The 21731-nt window shown below is 47.2% G+C and overlaps 2 protein-coding genes across 3 annotated transcripts in view; both read right to left on the bottom strand.

Annotated features, from left to right (window-relative positions):
* Window positions 1-18309, bottom strand: part of GRIPAP1 (GRIP1 associated protein 1) — an 84166-nt gene extending 65857 nt beyond the window's left edge. The window contains exons 1-17 of one of the 2 annotated variants that reach the window (XM_072124917.1): window positions 18122-18309; window positions 16682-16748; window positions 16536-16597; window positions 16031-16057; window positions 14888-14995; window positions 14674-14818; window positions 14270-14409; window positions 14136-14184; window positions 12436-12506; window positions 11070-11105; window positions 5227-5258; window positions 4220-4267; window positions 4041-4140; window positions 3548-3625; window positions 3314-3406; window positions 2666-2800; window positions 78-173 (exon numbers count right to left, since the gene is read on the bottom strand). In XM_072124917.1, the coding sequence (XP_071981018.1) occupies window positions 78-173; window positions 2666-2800; window positions 3314-3406; window positions 3548-3625; window positions 4041-4140; window positions 4220-4267; window positions 5227-5258; window positions 11070-11105; window positions 12436-12506; window positions 14136-14184; window positions 14270-14409; window positions 14674-14818; window positions 14888-14995; window positions 16031-16057; window positions 16536-16597; window positions 16682-16748; window positions 18122-18163 (1329 nt within the window). In that variant the 5' untranslated portion in view covers window positions 18164-18309. The remainder of the gene's footprint in view (window positions 1-77; window positions 174-2665; window positions 2801-3313; window positions 3407-3547; window positions 3626-4040; window positions 4141-4219; window positions 4268-5226; window positions 5259-11069; window positions 11106-12435; window positions 12507-14135; window positions 14185-14269; window positions 14410-14673; window positions 14819-14887; window positions 14996-16030; window positions 16058-16535; window positions 16598-16681; window positions 16749-18121) is intronic. The other variant, XM_072124918.1, reaches the window with a different exon arrangement.
* Window positions 8877-10343, bottom strand: LOC140077621 (uncharacterized). Its single transcript, XM_072124925.1, has 2 exons — window positions 10268-10343; window positions 8877-10175 (listed from the first exon to the last, which is right to left on the bottom strand). Exons 1-2 carry the CDS (start codon window positions 10340-10342, stop codon window positions 8877-8879), a joined length of 1374 nt encoding a protein of 457 aa, XP_071981026.1. The 5' UTR covers window position 10343.
* Window positions 18310-21731: the final 3422 nt, after the last annotated feature.

Below are 21731 nucleotides of genomic sequence, written 5' to 3'. Positions count from 1 at the left end.
GACACAGGGGCATGTGCTACCTCCCAGATTTGAGGAGGGCGAGAACAAAAAGAGGAAGACACAACAACATCTGGTACCTTTCGAGCTTCTTCAAGATCTTGCTGCAGCTTCTGCATCTCCTGCTTCTGCTCCTGTAGCTGCTCCGCCAGTCGGCCATTGGCACGACTGGACTCCTAGACGAAAGATAACGAGAGAGAACATGGAAATGAATGGCAGGTACCTGAATGGAGTAAATCTTGAAGTGTGAATAAAAAAGTAGAAGACAGACTTAGAAGCACCTGGAACCAACTTCACTCATTCCTTCATACACACTCTGGCAGCCGTACGCCATAGCCTCAGTTCACACCTGTGTTCGACTGGTATCTTTCGTTATTGCATAGCGTCTTTATTTTAATATATATTTAGAATTTGTCTAACAGAAGGTAAACCTACGTACTTTGAAGTCTATGGGAAACGGTGTCTTCTGGTTTTAGTATCCAGAACACTCTATTAAAATGGAGAGCGTAATGGAAAGCACTGATACAGGTGTGAACTGAGCCTTAGATGCTGCACACCCACAGTGGCCAACTGTAGCAGGATGATGAAGGTAATACTTTATATAAAGGAAAAAATCACGAGGTCGCTACCACCATCCGCAGCATCTTGAGTAAGCAATGTTTTCCAGCCTACCAGGAATTCTTGGGATAGATCATCAGTATTTGATTAGAAGTGGCCTGACAACTGGACTGTCCAGCTATGAAGTGGGCACAGCTAAAAGCAGAATATTTTGTGCATATATAGTGGCCGTACTGAGGTACTGCAACTTACTTCTGACTCACTTATAAAAGGAAAGCTAATCGTGCGGGGTCTGCATGTAAGACCCCCACTCATCACATACTTATGACCTATCCAGAGTAAAGTTCAACAGTGTTTGAGATGCCCTGGAATACTAGGAAAGCCTGTAACTGGCACAGTGATCCAGTCTTGAAGCCCGTATGGTTATCATCAGGTACATTGATGATGTGCTGCTAATATGGACATCACCAGAGAGCTTTGAAAAATTTGTAATGAGACTTAATTGCAACAACCTGGGTCTACATTTCACGTCGGAGATACAGGATCACAAAATAGCGTTTCTGGATCTAGAGATCAGGAAAACCGCCGAGGGGCAAATAGCAACAACAGTATATAGGAAAACAACTGCCACAAATAATTTATTAAAATGGGATAGTTGCCATCCATACCCCCTCAAGAAGGGGATCCCAAAAGGGCAGTTCCTTCGTATGAGAAGGAACTGCAGCGGTTTTGGAGAATTTAGAAAAAAATCCAGAGATCTCCATGACCGTTTCACACGACGGGGATTCCCATCTGATATTTTGCACAAAGCATACCATGAAGCGTGCACGGTGGATAGAGGTTCTTTACTCACACCAAAAACAAAAGATGGCAACGATGAACAAGTAACTCGAATTATTGGCACATACGATGGTAACAACAAAGAGATTAGAGGAATCATCAGTAACTTTTGGGATATCCTGCTACATGATAAGGAGATAGCCAAAATAATCCCTCCTAATCCAGCAATTACCTATAGAAGAGGGAGAAATCTGAAGGACCTCTTGGTCCATAGCTATCTACCCCCATCCAAACCGAAGGGAACATGGCTGGATAGAAGACCTAAAGGAACATTCCGCTGTGGACACTGTTCAGCATGCGAATCTATTACACCTTGTAAGCAGGTGACAAGTGCGTCCACAGCTGAGAGCTACGAGATAAGGGACTTCATAAACTGCTCCACGGTTGGAGTGGTTTATCTAGCCACCTGTACATGTCCTAAAGACTACGTGGGAAAGACGTTCCGGCAATTTAAGAAAAGGATCCAGGAACACCTGCGGGACATTAGGGACCAAAGGGACACCCCAATAGCGAAACATATGGGGCGATACCATGAGAGCAACGTGAAAGAAATATCATTCAGGGGCATAGAAGTGGTAAAACAATCTATAAGAGGGGGAGACTGGGACAGAACAATTCTCAGGAAAGAGGCCCAGTGGACCTTTAAAATTAACTCTATGAAACCATATGGAATCAACGATTTCATATCCTATGCTAGTTTTATTGAATGACACAATGGGGGCAATGGTGGGACCACTAGGCCCCCACCCCCTATCCTTCCTGCAAATAGTGCCACGGTTACCTCACATATGGACAGAGTGGAATCCCTTTTGTCGTATGGCTACCAAGATAAAACGCAGTTACCGCTACCTTGTCATGTACTCACTAAGACCATGTAAGAGCACCTCTATATGCCTCTAAGTATAATTTTCAATATCAATCATTATGACTGCCAGTTAGTCCCTGCAATAAAAGCACTGGAAGCAGTGCTGTTCCATGAAATAAGAAAAATATCCCAGATCTTTGCAAAAGAGACGCAACAATCAGAGTAGGATACACTAGCCTGCACAGTTCATGTACCTACCTAAAGAAAAACTAACGAAGCAATCACTTTCATGTTGTATGTTGATAATCACAGTTTTGTCCTCACTTTTATTAATGTGAAATAAAAGCTACGTTTTAATTTCCAAATAATAACTCCAAAGTCAGTGAATTTAGTTTAATTAAAGGAGCTATTGGTCAAACACCGCTAAACAATTTTTCAGTGAAAAAAATGGTTATCATGTCCCACCTGCAGCTGGGTTTTGAGGTCCTCTCTCTGGGCCAGCAGAGTCTCCTTCTCATTCTGCAGCTGTTGCAGGTCGGCCGTCAGCGCTGCACTTTGGTCTCGTAGTAAGCTCAGCTCCTGCGTTCTGGACGTCTGGATCTATATAATAAAGAACCGGTTAGTAATAAAGTTTACAAAAGTAATATTCATTTCCATTATTTCTGCATAAACATAAATCTGTGCACCATGCATAGGGGTGTGAGGCTTTGCCATGCAAATCGTTGGCTAATCTTGCAGTAATGTTGTGGAGGGGTTAAATCGTTCAATGAGAAGTCATTAATACTGAAGCAGAGGGATGGATAAAAGATTGTACTGCATACCCTCTACGTAAAAAATTAAGCAGCATTGGTAACCTCCATAATGAAATTTCATCCCAGCCCCATTAATATGTGTTGTGTCTGTACATGCAGCTGTGCCCGGGGCCCAAACTTATACCCATTCCGGAGGGCACATGGATATATAGTGAATAGATATACAATATTCACACTCATTGCCATCACAATGATTGATTAACTGTGAATATAATTATAAAGCGGAGATGAGTATGATTGAAGGGATCGGGTAATTTTCCGTTCATTAGATTGATTTGATTGATGGTGAGGGATGTTATACCTGCTCCAAGGCTGCTAGGTTGGTACGCAGGGCATCATTCTCTGACAAAATGTTGCCAACCTGCTCCTGGCTCTCGGCACTTTGCCACGCTACCTGTACCCAGCAAGGCAGCGGCATAGAGAGAGGAGGAGACAAGCAGAGGACAGGAGAAGAGCAGGAAAGAGGAGAGTTCAGTGACAGATCCAGAAGATGGCAAACAGCACTAGCAGGGCTACTGGTCGGCGGGCTACCTACCTGCTCCTGGAGTCCATGCAGGGCCTTCTCATGATCTTGTTTCAGGCTCTGGATCTGCTCCTTCAGATCAGTGCAGGTCTGTAGGGAGATGACCCCATATATGGCTTCAAGTTTTAAACTACAACTCCCATCACTCACTGGGAATGTTGAGAGTTCATTACATACAGTCTGTTACTCATATATAGTTGCACTTGTTCGCAGCACATCGTCCTGTTGTAATGGGATCCTGTGCGGTCCACAATCTTGCGTAAAAGACTTGTAGTGCAGTGCAGGAGCTGCTGGTTCTTATCAGATGCAGATCAGCTCTGCAGTATATATCAGGACAGTACATACTCTGTACCAGGGACTTATATGTCAGCTCCGGATACAGAGAAGATCAGCATCATGTTCTAAAAACTGTGAAAGTGTGGCAAGACGGTAACAGGGGAAAATGGCTGAAGTAAAATTATATGCCTCAAGGCTCAATAGCGACTAATAGAACGTCCCCAGGTACCTGCTGAGCTGCACTCAGGTCTTGCTGTAACTTCTGGTTGCGTGCGGTCAGGGTCTTCAGCTCTTCCTCTTTCCTCTGTTGGATTTCCTCTATTTTCGTTCTTGTTTGGAGAGAACAAAGTCAAGGCACAGCGGCCATCACAGCTCCCGTCCCCCCTGATCTATGAATAATGGACTCACCGGCTGTCGTTGTACAAGGCTTCCTTGTCTGTTTGGAGGCGCAGATAGCTGTAAGGGAAGGGTGCAATAGCTGAAGACACTGCAGGGTTTATACACATATGGCCAATAGCAGAATAGTGGTCTTCTATGTAATATATACAAAGGCCTCCTGACAGCAAATGACGAGCGAGAGTAGGATCAAGTTGTTACAATTCTGCATGTCTGATCCTTTTACTTCTCAAGGAATTAAGTCTCGATCACCTGCGTCCAGCTTATTCCCATCTATCTATAGAGGAAACATGGACACTGCGCCCAGCATCCATGATCAGGAGGAATAGCTACCAAAGATATGGTCACCTTAACAAAACAAAAGCCTAAGAAATGATTGTAAGGAATTAGGAGGGTCGGGAAAGATTTGTAAGCTTTCCGCTACCCTTCTTTTAGTGTTTGAAGCTACTCTGACTCAATGACACTTACCCACTACTCATAAGGGAGAAGTGTCAGACCTCTGAGAATCCGACCACTAGGACCCCACAAATGGGATGGAAAGTCCCGTAAATATATATGATGGGTGCTTCATTCATGTCTATGGGGAGTGTGATCTTACACGGCCCCATCATAGCTTGTTCCCTTAATACATGAACTATTTTATAAGCAGTACAGAAAAAACATTGAAGTTTTACAAAGGGAGTGACCCGAGCCGGGCCAGAAGCCAAATGCAGGTGCCCTGTAGGCACTTCTCCCCATACCTGCCTCTGGTTACACCTATGTTTTCTAGGAATTACTGAAGAAATGTAGATTTATGTAACAGCTGGGCTGTACAGTAAGCTGCTCTGGAATAAGTCAACAGTAATGTGATGAGAGGTTTCATATATATCACACACCCTCATCAAATGGATCTGCAAATGCCTCAGATGCTCAACCACTAAAGACAATGGGATTGTCTCCAGCCACAATGGCCGGATGAAGTAATGGTTCTATACAATGGCGTCTTCCTATTTGTCATGTCATCCAGTGCTCACACTTACCTGTCATGTTTCTTCTTTAACTTTTCGGATATCTGCAAAAGAAATCATCAATTGTGTCTATTGATATTTTCCATCACATAACACTCAGCATGCAAATCTATAGGTCAGGAGGCAGCGCTGGCGAGGCCTGTCCTTTGCCACGAGCTACATATGTCCAGGCCTAAAATTTGGCTTTGCTGTATCCAGCCTGGTCTATACTATGTATCAAATACACAAAGTTCGCTCTGTTATTGATACACGATACCATGTATCAGAGCACACAGACTGTTTTGACTAAAGATCATGGTTTAGACTAGATACAATTGTAGCAAATTCTCAGCTGACGGAAGAAAGAAGTCAAGATCATCCAAATGGTAAGTAATGGAAGCACAGAGAAAAAGTGAATTAGTCTTACCGGTAATTCCATTTCCTTAGTCCACCATGACGGCCCACCTGGAGGATGACCCCTTGACCTCTGTAGGGACAGGAAGCAGAGAAGTTAAAAGGCCCCACCCCGGCATCCGTACTCCAGTGTCTACCAAATAACTACACCGGCTTGGATGCAACCCGATTTATTGCCTGTTAATATGCACAAACAATTAAATCAAGCAAGTTTTTAAATACATTAAATGACATATCTAGGGTGGGAAAAAATATATGGGCCGTCATGGTGGACTAAGGAAATGGAATTACCGGTAAGACTAATTCACTTTTTCCCTTACGTCCCCATGACGGCCCACCTGGAGATATACCAGATTAATTATTTTTTAGGGAGGGACTACGGCCTGTAGTATCTTTCTCCCAAAGGAAAGGTCCATGTTATTCGGAATGTCCAATCTGTAATGTTTAGCGAAGGTAAGAGAAGAAGACCAGGTAGCCGCTTTACATATCTGCTCAATTGTGGCTCCTCTTCTTTCAGCCCAGGAGGTAGCCATCGCTCTTGTGGAATGGGCTTTTATGGTATCTGGGACAGCCATTTCCAGAGCCTCATAAGCCTCTTTGATAACGGTTTTTATCCATCTGGATAAGGACGATTTTGAGGCCTTCTTCCCTTTGTTTTTCCCTTGGAATTGGAGAAGAATATTAGAGTCCTTCCGCCAGTTCTTAGAGACTTCCATGTACCTGAGTACTACTCTCCTTACATCCAGGGAATGCCAGCTGATTTCCTTAGCGGCTCTTGGATTCTGGCAAAATGAAGGTAGGACCACTTCCTGGTTTCGGTGGAAAGCTGTGCAAACCTTGGGAACAAAGTTTGGGTCAAGCGTTAAAATGATCCTGTCATCTGAAATTAAACAATAAGGTTCATTTATAGACAGTGCCTGAATCTCGCCAATCCTTCTTGCAGTAGTGATTGCAATTAAGAAGGTAGTTTTCAAGGTAAGGTTTCTAAGGCTTACAGATTCAATTGGTTCAAACTGAGGTCCAGTAAGAAAATTTAGCACTAAGGATAAGTCCCAGGGAGCTACTGAAGGTTTCACTGAGGGCCTGATTCGGACAGTTGCTTTTACAAACCTCTTTATCCATCTATGATCCGCCAGGGATGAATCAAAGAACACACTTAGTGCTGCAATCTGGACTTTAAGGGTACTAGTCTTAAGGCCCATGTCGAACCCAGCTTGCAGGAATTCTAAGATCTGTAAGATATTAGGAGAAGATTGATTGGGAACTGCTGGACCACAGAAAGAAATAAACTTCTTCCATATCTTCAGGTATATAGCTGAGGTAACTGGTTTTCTACTGGATTGTAGAGTAGAGATTACCTTGTCCGAAAGGCCTTTTGCCCTCAAAAAGCTCCTTTCAGGATCCAGGCCGAGAGCTTGAGATCCTGTGGCTTTGGATGAAAAAGCGGCCCTTGATGGAGATCTTCCTGAATGGGTAGCATTAGAGGTTCTGCTAGAGCCATCTTCTTTAGGAGCGGAAACCAGCTCTTTTTGGGCCAGAAGGGAACAATGAGAATGACCTTGGATTCGTCTCTTTGAATTTTCCGGAGAACTCTTGCAATTATAGGCAGAGGAGGAAAGGCATATGCCAGAGGAGCGTCCCACTTGTGGCTGAATGCATCTAACTTCGAGGTGGTCTCTGAATAACTGAGAGAGTAAAAAAGTTCCGCTTTCGTATTTTCCCTGGTGGCAAACAGATCCACTACAGGTATTCCCCATATCTGGGTTAGAAGCTGGAATACTTTTTGGTTCAGACACCATTCGTTGTGGTCTAGTTTTTTCCTGCTCAGAAAATCTGCCACCTTGTTGTCCTTCCCTCTCAGATGAACTGCCGATAAAGACTTGATGTTCAATTCTGCCCATGCGAATATTTCGCTCGAGAGGTCTGAAAGGTCTGGAGATCTTGTACCCCCTTGATGCTGTAGGTAGGCTATTGTCGTTGAGTTGTCCGATAGGACTTTCACGTATTGTCCCGCCAGAAGATGACTGGCTGTCTTCAGGGTTTCCAGGACTGCCCTCAGTTCTCGATAGTTGGATGACATTCTTTGGATATGAGGAGGCCAACTTCCCTGGAAGAAGGATCCTGCTATGTTCGCACCCCAGCCCTTTTGACTTGCATCTGTCTGGACTATAGATAGGGGCCAAGGATGCCATGGAACTCCCCTCTGTAGGTGTGTAGGAATGGTCCACCACACTAAGGACTGTTTGACCGCAGGAGTAATGCTGATGCAATTGTCCAGATGTAGGGGATCTTTGTCCCATGATTGTAGTATCCAACCTTGCAGGACTCTCGTATGGTTCTGTGCCCACTGGACACACTGGATGCAAGATGTTAACTGCCCCAGGAGCTTCATAGCATCTCTTATCGAGCATCTCTGGCGATGGAGAAAAACGTTGATCTGATCTACCAGGCGTTCTGACTTTTCTCTGGGAAGATAAGATTTCTGGTTCACAGAGTCCAGGAGGGTTCCCAGGAAAAGGATCTGAGTATCCGGATGCAAGGCAGACTTCTCCCAGTTTATAATCCATCCCAGATTCTGTAGCGTTTGGATCGTAAAGTCTCGGTGTAGAATAAGTTCTTCTCGATTTTTCGCTATTATGAGTAAGTCGTCCAGGTATGGAACGACCAGGACTTGATGTGTTCTTAAGAAGGCTACGACCTCTATGATGATTTTTGAAAACACTCTTGGCGCTGATGCTATCCCGAAAGGTAGAGACCTGTATTGGAAGCATAGTTTCTTCCCCTGTGGTGAGACTATTGCAAACCTCAAAAACTTTTGAGACGGAAGGTAGATAGGGACGTGGTAATACGCGTCCTTCAGGTCTATCGTGCACATGTAGGCTCCTGGATGGATCAGTGTTACTGCAGACTTTATTGACTCCATCTTGAACTTCCTGTACAAGAGATGCTGGTTCAAACCTTTGAGGTTGCAAATCATCCTGTGGGATCCATTTGGCTTTTGGATGAGGAACAAGGGGGAGAAGTGACCGTCCTTCCACTTTTCTTCTGGAACAGGTGTAATTACATCCATCTGAATGAGTTTCTGGACTTCCTGAAAAATTAAAGCAGTCAACTTTTGAGATCCCAGCCTGGTCAGGATAAACTTTTGGGGAGGAAGAGATGTTAATTCTAGCTTGTACCCTTGCTTTATTATGTCCAGAATCCAAGGGTTGGATGTGATCTGGGACCATCGTGCAAGGAACCCTAGTAACCTTCCTCCCACTCTGGCGTCATTGTCTCCCAAATGAGGTTGAATTACTGGAGCTGAGGAGGAAGCCTCTACCTCTACCTCCTTTCGGATGGCTCCAGCGCCCTTGCTTGCCTTTGCCTCTGTATGAATTTTTTCGGTCTCTAAAGTCCTGAAAGGGCTGTTTTCTGGGTGGTTTTTTAACCTCAGGAAACCCCTTCTTTTTGTCCGCCGCCTTCTCCAGAATAGAGTCAAGTTCAGGACCAAACACAAATTCTCCCTCAAATGGAATGCTGCAAAGTTTGGACTTTGACCTGAAATCCCCACACCATTGCCTTAGCCATAGCGCTCTTCTAGTTGCAATGGACAATGCTCCTTCTTTTGCAGAGAACCTGACGGATTCACCAGATGCATCAGCAATAAAGGCAGTAGCCGACTTTAAAGTTGGAAGAGTCTCTAACAGGAGTTCTCTGGGAGTGCCTTCCCTAATGTGATTTTCCAGCTCAGATAGCCAGAAGTACATCGTACGGGCAACCGAGGTAGTGGCTACATTTGCTTTTAGATTAAGCATAGCCGACTCCCAAGCTTTTTTAAGTAAACAGTCAGCTTTCCTATCCATAGGATCTTTTAGCTGGATAGAGTCTTCAAAGGGCAGGTCAGTGCGCTTTGTTAATTTTGTTACCTGGACATCAACCTTGGGAGGTGAATTCCAGAATTTAGTATCATTTTCGTCAAATAATAGACGATTCCTGAATTCCTTAGACACAGAAATCCTCTTTTCTGGATCTCTCCACTCTTCCCGAATGAGTTGTTTGAGAGTATCGTTAATGGGGAATACTCTCTTTTTCTGGGATCTAAGGATGCCAAACAGCTCATCCTGAATGGATCTAGCTTCTTCCACTTCTTCAATTTTTAGAGTATCACGAATGGCTTTAAGCAATTGGTCTAAGTCGTCAGAGGAAAACAGATATCTGGATTCCATTTTTGAAGCGGATAGGGAAGTGGACGGCTCCAGGTCTAGAGAATCCTTAAAGGAGGAATTATCCTCTGAGTCAGGGTCTGATTCTGAGGCACATATTAAGGCCCTTTTGGGTGGGGGCCCAGGGAGGCTAAGTGAGGCTATGGAGGAGGCTACAGAAGAATGGACTTCTTCTTTAATGAAAGCACGTATCTCTTCCCTAAAGCCTGTTCGCTCTTCTTTTAGAAGGTTATCCAGACATTCCTTGCATACTGGTTTTTTATAATTGGAATTAAGCCTTGTATTGCACATGTTGCATTTACGATAGGCTGATTTCTTCCCATCTTTTGAGGGATCTTTGCTCCTCACTTTCTCTTTCGGCTCCTGCCAAGAGATAAGTGACAGCTTAGTATTTACAGGGGATATAACATATATATGAATAGAGCCCCTGCCCCATTAATCTTTAAGACACTCACAAGGCCTGTAGACAGGGGATCTGATACAGAAGATTCCATGGCCAGGACCTCGCTAGAAAAGATAGATACTTCCATGGGTCCTATAATCATAGGTAAGGGGGGCTTATTCACATACAGCAGTACAATATATACAGAATCAAGTACATTAACACATCAGCCTAGTGTACAGTACCTTATCGGCGTAGTGGTAGGCGATCTAGACCTCAGAGTCAGAGTGACTACCTGCGACCAAACTTTTAAATTTTGGCGCCGCCGAGCCCCCAAACGTCACTTCCGGTGCGACCGGAAGTCCTGTAATTCGTGTGCCGCAGCACGTGATCCGGCCTCGGCCAATCAGTGACTCCAATCGTCACTTCCGGTGCGACCGGAAGTTCACCAATGAAGCGTCGGAGCACGTGACCGAAGCCACCACGCGTGCTCCGACTTCCGGGTACCCTGGAACTACGCGGAGTCGGGGGTAGAGCCGGCACAACAGTTCCCCACGGAGCCAGGGAGGACGCGCGATGCGCCGAGGCGAGGTCCGGGAACTGGCAGGGTAAGGGTCGGCCCGTGCCTGCAGACTTGTGCTCCCCCCACTGCCCCCCTGGAGGAGGCCCGTGAGGAGAGATCTATCTCTGCTCCCTGCCCTGTGTAGGGACAGGAAGACACTGGAGTACGGATGCCGGGGTGGGGCCTTTTAACTTCTCTGCTTCCTGTCCCTACAGAGGTCAAGGGGTCATCCTCCAGGTGGGCCGTCATGGGGACGTAAGGGAATGTAAGTTATAGAAGCTGTAGGACTTGATGTGGTGAGTAACCTCCGTACCTTTGTGTTTTCTTCTTGAAGTTTGGACATCTCCCCCTGCCCAGAAACAAAAGAAGAGACAATGAAAGTCAGCCTCACATACTGCCCATGGAGACAAGTCATGGGACAATCTGTTAATTCATCATGTAAATGCATCAACCAACAGGCAATGCCCGGTCCTAGGAAGGTTTATTCCTCATTACTGCAGAGTCACTCGGCAGGTGCCATCTGAGGCCAATCATTGTCTCTATGTCCACATGCACAGTGACGCTGCCACTCCAGAGACTCTCACACCTCATTATTACTGTACTCAGGTCCTTTGCTGAATAAGGTCCCCTAGTGCGATCGCCAAAAATGTCTAATACAAGTGGACATTAGCCAACTAACGCAAATAACCAAAATTATTTGTATCAAGTAACATAATCCTCACAGTTCTCTAGATCTCTGCATGCTGTCATTTTATAGGAAGTTTCATTGTTAATTTCTTAAAGGACATTTACCACCAGATTACTAGTGGTAGGCTGCTTGTTCCGTTTAGGGGATGGGGACAGTTTATTACACATCTTTAATAACGAAATATTAACAGGAATTGATACAGAAAGTATATTGGAGAATTGTATAACAGGGCATAGCTGGATGCAAGAGCTGTAGGAGAAAAAACGGAATAATCTGAGGAGGAACGTGGAGAATGAGAAGGTGCCCCCACAACAAGTAAGAATGTGAGGGGGCCTCTGGCAGCTCTTATCCCCACTATGGTTGCGGCCGGTCCCTGCCTCTGTCTGTTCAGAATCTTAGATGAAGAAATGTGGACACACCATGAGAGAATATTTCTGAGGGAGTCCTTATTTATGGTACGTGGGGCTATAGTCTTACGTTGGATGAGTGATAAGAAACCCTCCCTTACCCAAAGGAAAAAGTCATATATTGGCATAGAGGACGCCCAGCAAAATCCTATAAGGTTTAGGTGCGAGTCTGATCTCACCACCTACTCCCCGGATGAAATGACTGTTTTGGTGAATAGTATATTCCTTGATATGAATGTACCTACCTACTCGGTTATACTGCACTGCTCTTTATTCTGCTATTTCTCACCCTACTCCAGTGTATTGTCTTGAGTTATGGGCAATTGTTAGCATCTTTTTTCCTTTTAATCTCCAAATAGCAATGTATACTGATGATGTGATAGAGAGCGAAAGTTATGTTGGGCGCCCAATATGTAGAATTGCGTTAGAACTGCTACAAGTACTTATCTCTATGATTTGCGCCTTGTGCAAGCACCTGAAACCATATGTGATGTCAATGCAGATTCATGTTATGACTGTACACAGACTAGGACCTGACTTATTGAGGGCTGATGACCCCTGCATTGCCCCCGCTCTGCACCTACCTGTAGAGTGTCTATCTTGTCTCTCAGAAGTTTGTTCTCTTCCGTCTGTGTCGCCAGTTTCAGAGTTACACCTGGGAGAGTGGAAAACTAAATAGTTAATACCAAATCAAAGCAGAGTTCTGCTCTAAAACACACTGCTTTACACTGCTGCGCTGCTTTAATAGGGCCCAGTTACTCTCAGTGAGCTGGACTGACCCATTACATTCTGAGAACTCACCAGAGCCTCAGGGTGCTGCTCTGCTTATTCAGATCGAGTGTAAAAGTCTACAGAGTAAAGCGGCAGTCCAGGATCTGCTCACTATAGCATACAGTGCCATACATTATATAGTGGATGCATTTGGTATTGCAGCTCTGTTGACTTGAAAATGATACTTCTATACAGTACTGGGCCTCTATGGGTTTCATGTTCATCAAGCGAGTTCAATAATGATCTTTTTTAAATCTACGGGCGGCAATGGACGCAGGGATGCTATTTATGTGGGGTTTTGTGTTATGATTTAGACTTTTTTTGCGTTATTTATCTCTTTATATATTTATGGGCCTTATCAGCATCTTTATTAATTTATATTTATTTAAGAACATTTTTTACTTTTCTTATTAGATCCAGCGGTCGTGCTGTGGCATTTAACGGGCAAAGCACCTGCCATCCGAGCCCACTCCGACCAGGGGTGTTACAGCTGACACCCACTGTATTTCAATGCCCAGCTTCGCTGCAAGGCATTTTCGAGTTCTTCTGAGCAAATCATAACCAATTTTTACGCAGATTGCACCACATGCCGTAATTCATCGCTATGATATACCATATCGCTATACACTGACATTATCTATATCTGCTTCTTTATAGGCAAATTTTCCATTGTGATCTGACGCCAGCCAATATCCTTCTGACCCCTGACGGCCACATCAAAATTGCAGACTTTGGCCTTGCTGTGACCCCTGAATTTTATGGTGACTGCCGTAGGGGTACACCAGGTTATGCAGCCCCTGAATTGGTACAAGGCTTGCTACATACTAGTGCACTATTTCTCCATTGGCATGATACTGTATGAACTGTTGACATCCAGGACGCCCTTCTCTGGTAACGATCAAGCAAAACGCAAGATGTCCGTCCTCAATCATACCCCAGTTTTGCCAGAGTCTCTGATGCCAGACGCAGTCAGCATCTTAAAGGCACTGTTACACAAGAGCCAGTTCACACCGCAGGGGCTCTGGGTTCCCTAGATGTAAATGGTGCCTGAAGCCCCTCAGTCTCATTTGAATAATTTTTAAACCTTTTCTTCTTATAAACAAGGGTATAGGAAGCTTAAAGAAGAGCAGATCCTGCCAGTGGGGACACACAGTGTGTCAGTGCTTGGTTTACAATCCTTGATCCAGGTGGTAGATGTCCTTTAAGGTCTGACTGCTTAGTACTTGTAATAAATATGACTTGATGCATAAGAATATGAACAATAAAGGAAGAGCAATCCCATTGATCAGATACATAATGTGCCTGTACAGATTAGATGAAAAGTAGACACGGCTCATTGCCCTCTCCCTACTGAAAACACATGCACACTCATCCCAACATGCGTGTGGCGTAAGGAGGACAAAGGCCCCATCTGAGGGGCAATGTCTACATCTATTTGAGGGGGAAGGGCAGATGTTAACATAACTTAATATTAAGATGTTAATAAGTGTATGCATTCACAGCTCCCACTCACCCTGCAGATTGTCATCTCTCAGCTCCCAGCTCTTGGACTGCTCACCATCCTGTAATAGAAGACAGGTCACAATATGTAAAGCAATAACTACATGTAACAGACCTTATTCCAGACCCCAGCTATGAGTAGGGCACCTGCTGTATATGGGCCTGTCCGTCTGTCTGTGCATCCTGGTCATCGCCCTCCTGTCCTGTATGTGCAGTGCGGAGACCATTGGCCTGTGTGTCTGGGCTCCTCAGTGACGCCATTTGCTTTTCATGCCGTTCTTGTAGAGCTAAATGACCGAGATCAACATTTAGGTCCCAAATAAAACCAGCAAAAAAACATCCCAACTTTCTCCCAAATAAGGATTTTCAACATGCTGGATTTCTTTTTGTACATAATGGAGATAAGAAACCATCTAGCTGCAGTTTCCTTCCATTATAACACATGTATGACCAAGCCGAGGGTGCAAGTGTGTACGCAAGTTGGAAGGAATGGCTTCTGCTGAACCAGCATTCATATACTAGAAGTGTATTGCTGCATTAATGTGTCTTACAGCCAATCGTCCTCTGTAGAGCGGTGTTCTCAGCCTGAAGTCTTCTCAGCTCGCCTTCCGCAGCCCCCGGGACCACCTCTTGTGACGGACCCCCTTCCTTCAGCTGTTGGTTTTCAGTTTCCAGTTGCTCAATTTGTGAACACAGCTGTGAACGGAGACAAGAGTTATCAGAGAAGAGACAAGTGAAGCCCACCCCGGACCCCACTCGTGGTACCTTGGACAGCTCCTGCATTAATGTGCTGTTCTGCAGCCTGAAGTCGTCCTCCTGACTGTGCAGCTTCCCTTGGAGCATTTCATTCTCGCCCAGCAAAGCCTCCACCTCCTGCCGAGACACACAGAAAATTTCTGAAATTATTGCCATGTCGCCACCTGCAACTCCCGACCACCTACCAGGTCTCCCCCGAGTGTGCATGTGTCCAGGGATCCCGTAGATTCTCCGGTCATCAGTCATATGTCAGGCCCTCTACACCTTCCCCATAATATTACATATCAGCACAAGCTCCTACATTGTGCAGTCCAGGGTCATGACTTCGGTTAAGGAAGAACTCTAGAAGGGAGATCAATCATTTGCAAGTCTTACAATACCTACAGGTGGAAGAAAGTCTAGGGTACTGTTCACACCAATTAGTGATCCTCACTTTTAGGTGAATAACTATGAAACTACACCGTTATATAACACGTCATAACATCCAGATCCACTGAAGCTGTGTAAACCAAGCATAGGCTCAGATCAGAGACGAAACCTGGTCGTAGAACTGAAGCGACATCTATTCCTCTAGACCAGTGATGGCAAAGCAGTAATTTGTTTCTCCTCGTTCTTTGACAACTTTAAATCATTCAGCCTCCTAAAGAGACCAACACAGTTGAAAGGAGGAGGGCAAATTCACCTATCATTGTAGGAAGATTCTTTGGGTCCTGTCTGGTGTACTTCATGCTGGGGTGGTGGCCTGGGTGCCCACAGAGAGGGCTCTGAGTGGCGCCTCTGGCACCAGTGCCATTGGTTTGCCACCAATGCTCTAGACAATACCATACACATGCACCCTCAGTTTGGCAATGCATGCATCAGTTTTCAGTATAGAGATGCAAAAACAGCAATGGATCTTATCTAACTTGAAATTCAGGTCAGCTGATCCTTCATCATGCCAACATCTGGCATTGGGGAGAGGTTGGTAGCCACATGTGTTTTAGATGGGTGCCCTCTGCTGAGTGTGCAACTCATCTCATGTGTAGGGCTACTATGTGTGCTATGGAAGATCACCCAGGATGATGGAGAACGGAAAGTGTTACAATCTGCAAACAATCCAACTAAGAAGAAGAGCGTTACGCCCAGCATTGGCTGCTGGAGATCTGGTCTTACCTGCGCTTTCTTGCTTTTGCTGAGGGCCTGCAAGTAAACCAGGAATAAATGTCAATCGCTCAATCAGTGAAGCAAAACCCCATCAGTATGACATATACAACTCACCGGCCTGTGTTACCCTCTGGCCAAGCATGCAGACGTATACACTCACTGTATACATATATATATATATAAGCAAATACAGGCAAGTGGGGGCATGGAGAGTCTTTCCTGCAGAGTGATGTATATGCACAGCGGAGGCCATAATAGCTTATGAGGGACAGATGCAATATACTGCATCCATCCCGACTTCTGCTGAGCGTACACTAAGGCAGGTACTTCAGTAACGTTATTGTCCATATAAGCCAATCACTTGCTCACTCCTGCTCCTGCTTTCAGGGGGATATGTCCTGGCCCTCCGTTGTAAGGATATGATGGGAATCTGCCTGGCGTATCCTTACAATGGAAGGCTATAAATAAGATATGATTTTGATAACAGGGTGCAGCACCCACTCATAGCTCTCACCTTCTGGGCCTTCTGAAACTCTTTCTCCAGTGACACATGTCTCTGCCGAAGAGATGTAAGTTCTAGAAATAAGAAAATATATAAGTGACTGGTAAATGATACAGCCCGGTCATCCCGCAGAGCAATGATGGGGGTTATCTCCTCACCCTGGCTGTTCTTCCGCAGGTTGTCTGATAGCTGGTAGTTCTGGGTCCTGAGCTCCAGGAGCTGAGCCTGTAATACAGAGATCACCAAATACAGGGGTTATATCAATGCTGTATGGAGACGTGACATAATTTGGACATTTTCGGTCTGTGATCCCTTTAAGTACACAGTTCAATGACCTCACACACAAAGCACAGAGTCTGCCCCAGTCACATGTGAACCTAGTGATCCCGCGAGCGATGGAGGCAGAACTAATCGTAGCAGCGTGACAGGGGCACCGCGGCATGCTGGGAGGAGACGGATTAATTGGAAAAATGTAGGGAATGTACGAAGGAAAGCTGGGTGACTAATCAGGAGAGCTCCCATACACTGTAATGACATGTCACCTGCTGTATGGCACAGAGGACATGGGCTACCCTGACAGGCAGAGTGGCACCACTGACTGGCATACATGGCACAGATATTACAGGCACACCTCACGTCACTGGCACCCCTGGCAGGCACGCCTCACGTCACTGGCACCCCTGGCAGGCACGCCTCACGTCACCGGCACCCCTGGCAGGCACGCCTCACGTCACCGGCACCCCTGGCAGACACGCCTCACGTCACCGGCAGCCCTGGCAGGCACGCCTCACGTCACCGGCAGCCCTGGCAGGCACGCCTCACGTCACCGGCACCCCTGGCAGGCACGCCTCACGTCACCGGCAGCCCTGGCAGGCACGCCTCACGTCACCGGCACCCCTGGCAGGCACGCCTCACGTCACCGGCACCCCTGGCAGGCACGCCTCACGTCACCGGCACCCCTGGCAGGCACGCCTCACGTCACCGGCACCCCTGGCAGGCACGCCTCACGTCACCGGCACCCCTGGCAGGCACGCCTCACGTCACCGGCACCCCTGGCAGGCACGCCTCACGTCACCGGCACCCCTGGCAGGCACGCCTCACGTCACCGGCACCCCTGGCAGGCACGCCTCATGTCACTGGCACCCCTGGCAGGCACGCCTCACGTCACTGGCACCCCTGGCAGGCACGCCTCACGTCACTGGCACCCCTGGCAGGCACGCCTCACGTCACTGGCACCCCTGGCAGGCACGCCTCACGTCACTGGCACCCCTGGCAGGCACGCCTCACGTCACTGGCACCCCTGGCAGGCACGCCTCACGTCACTGGCACCCCTGGCAAGCTTGTCTGATGTCACTAGCATAGGTGCTGACAGATGACATCACAGGGACCTTGCACAGACAGGTGCCATCACCCATGCCATGGCACGTTCTGGCAGCGCTCCTGCTGACTATTCTTACTCCATTCATTTCATTGAGAGAACAATAGAAGCCGCAGCTCTGCGCTAAGCTTTACCTGCCGGTCAAACATGACGTCACCGTGTTGTTTGGCATGACGTCACCCATCAGTCACCCCTCGCACAGGCCTCAGTGCAGCCTTACCTGCATCCGCTGGAACTCGTCCTCAGACAGAGCCTGCGCCATCTTCCTGTCACCCTCAGCGGACACCGGCACCGCACCCCCCGCTTCTCAGATCAATGGTATGGTCCAGCTGACACCATAGAGTGAACCCCACAACAGACAGGAACTGGGCGCTACCAAGGAGGCAGCGGCTGATGGGATAGAGAGACCGAGGGGCGCGCGCCCGCCACCTGCTGGCCCTGGTAGGTATTGCAGGGTGGGAATCTTCTGTTTGTGTTTGCATTTTGGCTTCTATTACAAACTAAATCATCTAATTCTAATCTAATCTGTGGCTTTGTCCCTCGTTCTTACCTTCACAATCTGCAGCTGAATCACTCACCAGCAGTGGCCTAACCATGGGCGGTGCAGAGGTGGCATAGGCCCCCCTGCCCCTAGAGCCCCTGAGGGGTCACTGGTACTGCCCCTAGAGCCTGGGGGGTCACTGGTACTGCCCCTAGAGCCTGGGGGGTCACTGGTACTGCCCCTAGAGCCTGAGGGGTCACTGGTACTGCCCCTAGAGCCTGAGGGGTCACTGGTACTGCCCCTAGAGCCTGAGGGGTCACTGGTACTGCCCCTAGAGCCTGAGGGGTCACTGGTACTGCCCCTAGAGCCTGGAGGGGTCACTGGTACTGCCCCTAGAGCCTGGAGGGGTCACTGGTACTGCCCGTAGAGCCTGAGGGGTCACTGGTACTGCCCCTAGAGCCTGAGGGGTACACTCCTTTGTTATATGTAAGAGCAATTGCAGGCTTCTGGTTAGATATTACAGCAGAAGGGAGGGGCTGTTAAATGCATACATCAAAAAACAGAGCTGTGTGAAGAGTCTCCCACAAGTCCAGCTACAATACTGGAATATAAATCAATTACAATACACAAAGGATCTCTAGGGGTGCTACTTTTCACTGTCCACTCCCTGTAGATTTTCTTTTTTCAAATAATTTAATTTTTTTAAACTTTTTAAAACATAACAAAATGTCTCCATGATTGTAAAGCACTGCAGAATATGTTGGCGCTATCTAAAGATTTAGTATTATTTTTATTATATTAAAAGAAAAAAAAAAGGAAAAGGACGGGACATTAAAAGGTTAAAGTGAAGGAATAGCAAAAGAATCCATTGGGGAGGATATTAATATGCAGGCTCACTTTTTAGGAACCAACCAGGATTAGGGCGGCACGGTGGCTGAGTGAGTAGCACTTCTGCCTTGCAGCACTGGGGTCCTGGGTTCGAATCCCACCCAGGGACATCTGCAAAGAGTTTGTATGTTCTCTCCGTGTTTGCGTGGGTTTCCTCCGGGTACTCCGGTTTCCTCCCACACTTCAAAACATACTGGTAGGTTGTTTAGATTGTGAGCCCCATGGGGACAGGGACCAATTTGATATGCTTGTGCAGCGCTGCGTAATCTGTGTGCGCTATATAAATAAAGAATTATTATTATTATTATTATTAGGGGTCACTGGTACTGCCCCTAGAGCCTGAGGGGTCACTGGTACTGCCCCTAGAGCCTGAGGGGTCACTGGTACTGCCCCTAGAGCCTGATGGGTCACTGGTACTGCCCCTAGAGCCTGATGGGTCACTGGTACTGCCCCTAGAGCCTGAGGGGTCACTGGTACTGCCCCTAGAGCCTGAGGGGTCACTGGTACTGCCCCTAGAGCCTGAGGGGTCACTGGTACTGCCCCTAGAGCCTGAGGGGTCACTGGTACTGCCCCTAGAGCCTGAGGGGTCACTGGTACTGCCCCTAGAGCCTGAGGGGTCACTGGTACTGCCCCTAGAGCCGGAGGGGTCACTGGTACTGCCCCTAGAGCCTGAGGGGTCACTGGTACTGCCCCTAGAGCCTGAGGGGTCACTGGTACTGCCCCTAGAGCCTGAGGGGTCACTGGTACTGCCCCTAGAGCCTGAGGGGTCACTGGTACTGCCCCTAGAGCCTGAGGGGTCACTGGTACTGCCCCTAGAGCCTGAGGGGTCACTGGTACTGCCCCTAGAGCCTGAGGGGTCACTGGTACTGCCCCCAGACTTATAGCAGAGCAGCAGGATGGGATGGGGCTGTCATTAAAGATTGCTTAGGATACACTGATGTATGACATGTTTCCATTCACTGACAGCATGCAGAGATTCTGTAGATAGTGTAGAAACTTTTCATTTTTAAGTGAATTTTTTTTAATCCAGCATTTGATCATTTGGTACCTTTATAATGTGTATTGTAAAGTGTGGTGAAAAAGGTAAAACCAGATGATAATGGGGTTGTCTTATCCTGCAGGGTGTTGGTTCTGTGCCGAGTTTGTCTTTGGGTTATGGACTGAACACTTAATACATTGAGGGTGTGTTCACATGTTCAGTTTTTCAGATGCAGTTTTTTCCAAACCAGGAGTGGAGTGAGAAAACAAGCAGCTCTCAATGATATGTTCTCATCCATTATGAGCCACACTTGTTTTTGGCATCAAAAACTGCATCTGAAAAACTGAATGTGTGAACAGTCTAGTGCTGCCCTCTACTTTCCATCAGCCCTATAGACTATGAATGGAGCCACAAGGAGTTCAACTACTGCTCCATCAAACTGGGTGACACAGGACTCCCTCCCCTTACATGTAATCTGTAGGGGTCCTTGGGGTATAGATTACACAAGACTGGGACAGGAATTCTGGTCCAATCCCTTTAATCATGAGTTTGAGCCATCAGTGTATGAACACATTGGAGAGGTGACCTCCTTTGTCAACCTGTGCGTTCCCCTGATTGCCTTAGGCCCTGTTGGAGGGACCCCAAGTCCAGTATTGATGTCCCATTTTGATTCGATTTTACAAGCTTCAGTGGACTACATACAACCAAAAATGTAATGTACTTCAGTCACATTTCTAACATGGCAGCCTGGATACAAAAGCTTAACTTCCAACTCCAATTATGACTTCTCAATTTCCCCAACTTTGACTCAACGCCAGCTCCACAGTCCTGTTTTCCTGGTCCCTCTTCCCAGTGCCTTATTCCTCTAATCTGTAGCAGAGGAGCTTCACTACTGAGCATGTACATAAAGTGCAGCCACAATCATCTCAACTAAAAGCCATGCCAGCGGGCCAAATGCAGCCTGTCAACCCATAAGTTGCTGTATGCAACCTGCTGACAGCAAGGGTCCAGTGAGTATTTCTATAACTGGCAGCAGATCATTGATGCAGGGGCCGGGTAGTGGTGAGTACAACCGAGAAGTTCTCACTGCTCCCAGGTCCTGTCCTACCGGTCCTCTCTGTGTCCTCCCTGCTCCCGGCTCCTCTCTGTGTCCTCCCTGCTCCCGGCTCCTCTCTGTGTCCTCACTGCTCCCGGCTCCTCTCTGTGTCCTCACTGCTCCCGGCTCCTCTCTGTGTCCTCACTGCTCCCGGCTCCTCTCTGTGTCCTCACTGCTCCCGGCTCCTCTCTGTGTCCTCACTGCTCCCAGCTCCTCTCTGTGTCCTCACTGCTCCCGGCTCCTCTCTGTGTCCTCACTGCTCCCGGCTCCTCTCTGTGTCCTCACTGCTCCCGGCTCCTCTCTGTGTCCTCACTGCTCCCGGCTCCTCTCTGTGTCCTCACTGCTCCCGGCTCCTCTCTGTGTCCTCACTGCTCCCGGCTCCTCTC

This window comes from Engystomops pustulosus, chromosome 9 (genome assembly GCF_040894005.1).
Source record: "Engystomops pustulosus chromosome 9, aEngPut4.maternal, whole genome shotgun sequence".
Classification (NCBI taxonomy): Eukaryota; Metazoa; Chordata; class Amphibia; order Anura; family Leptodactylidae; genus Engystomops; species Engystomops pustulosus.
This window is presented reverse-complemented; position numbering and strand designations above follow the sequence as displayed.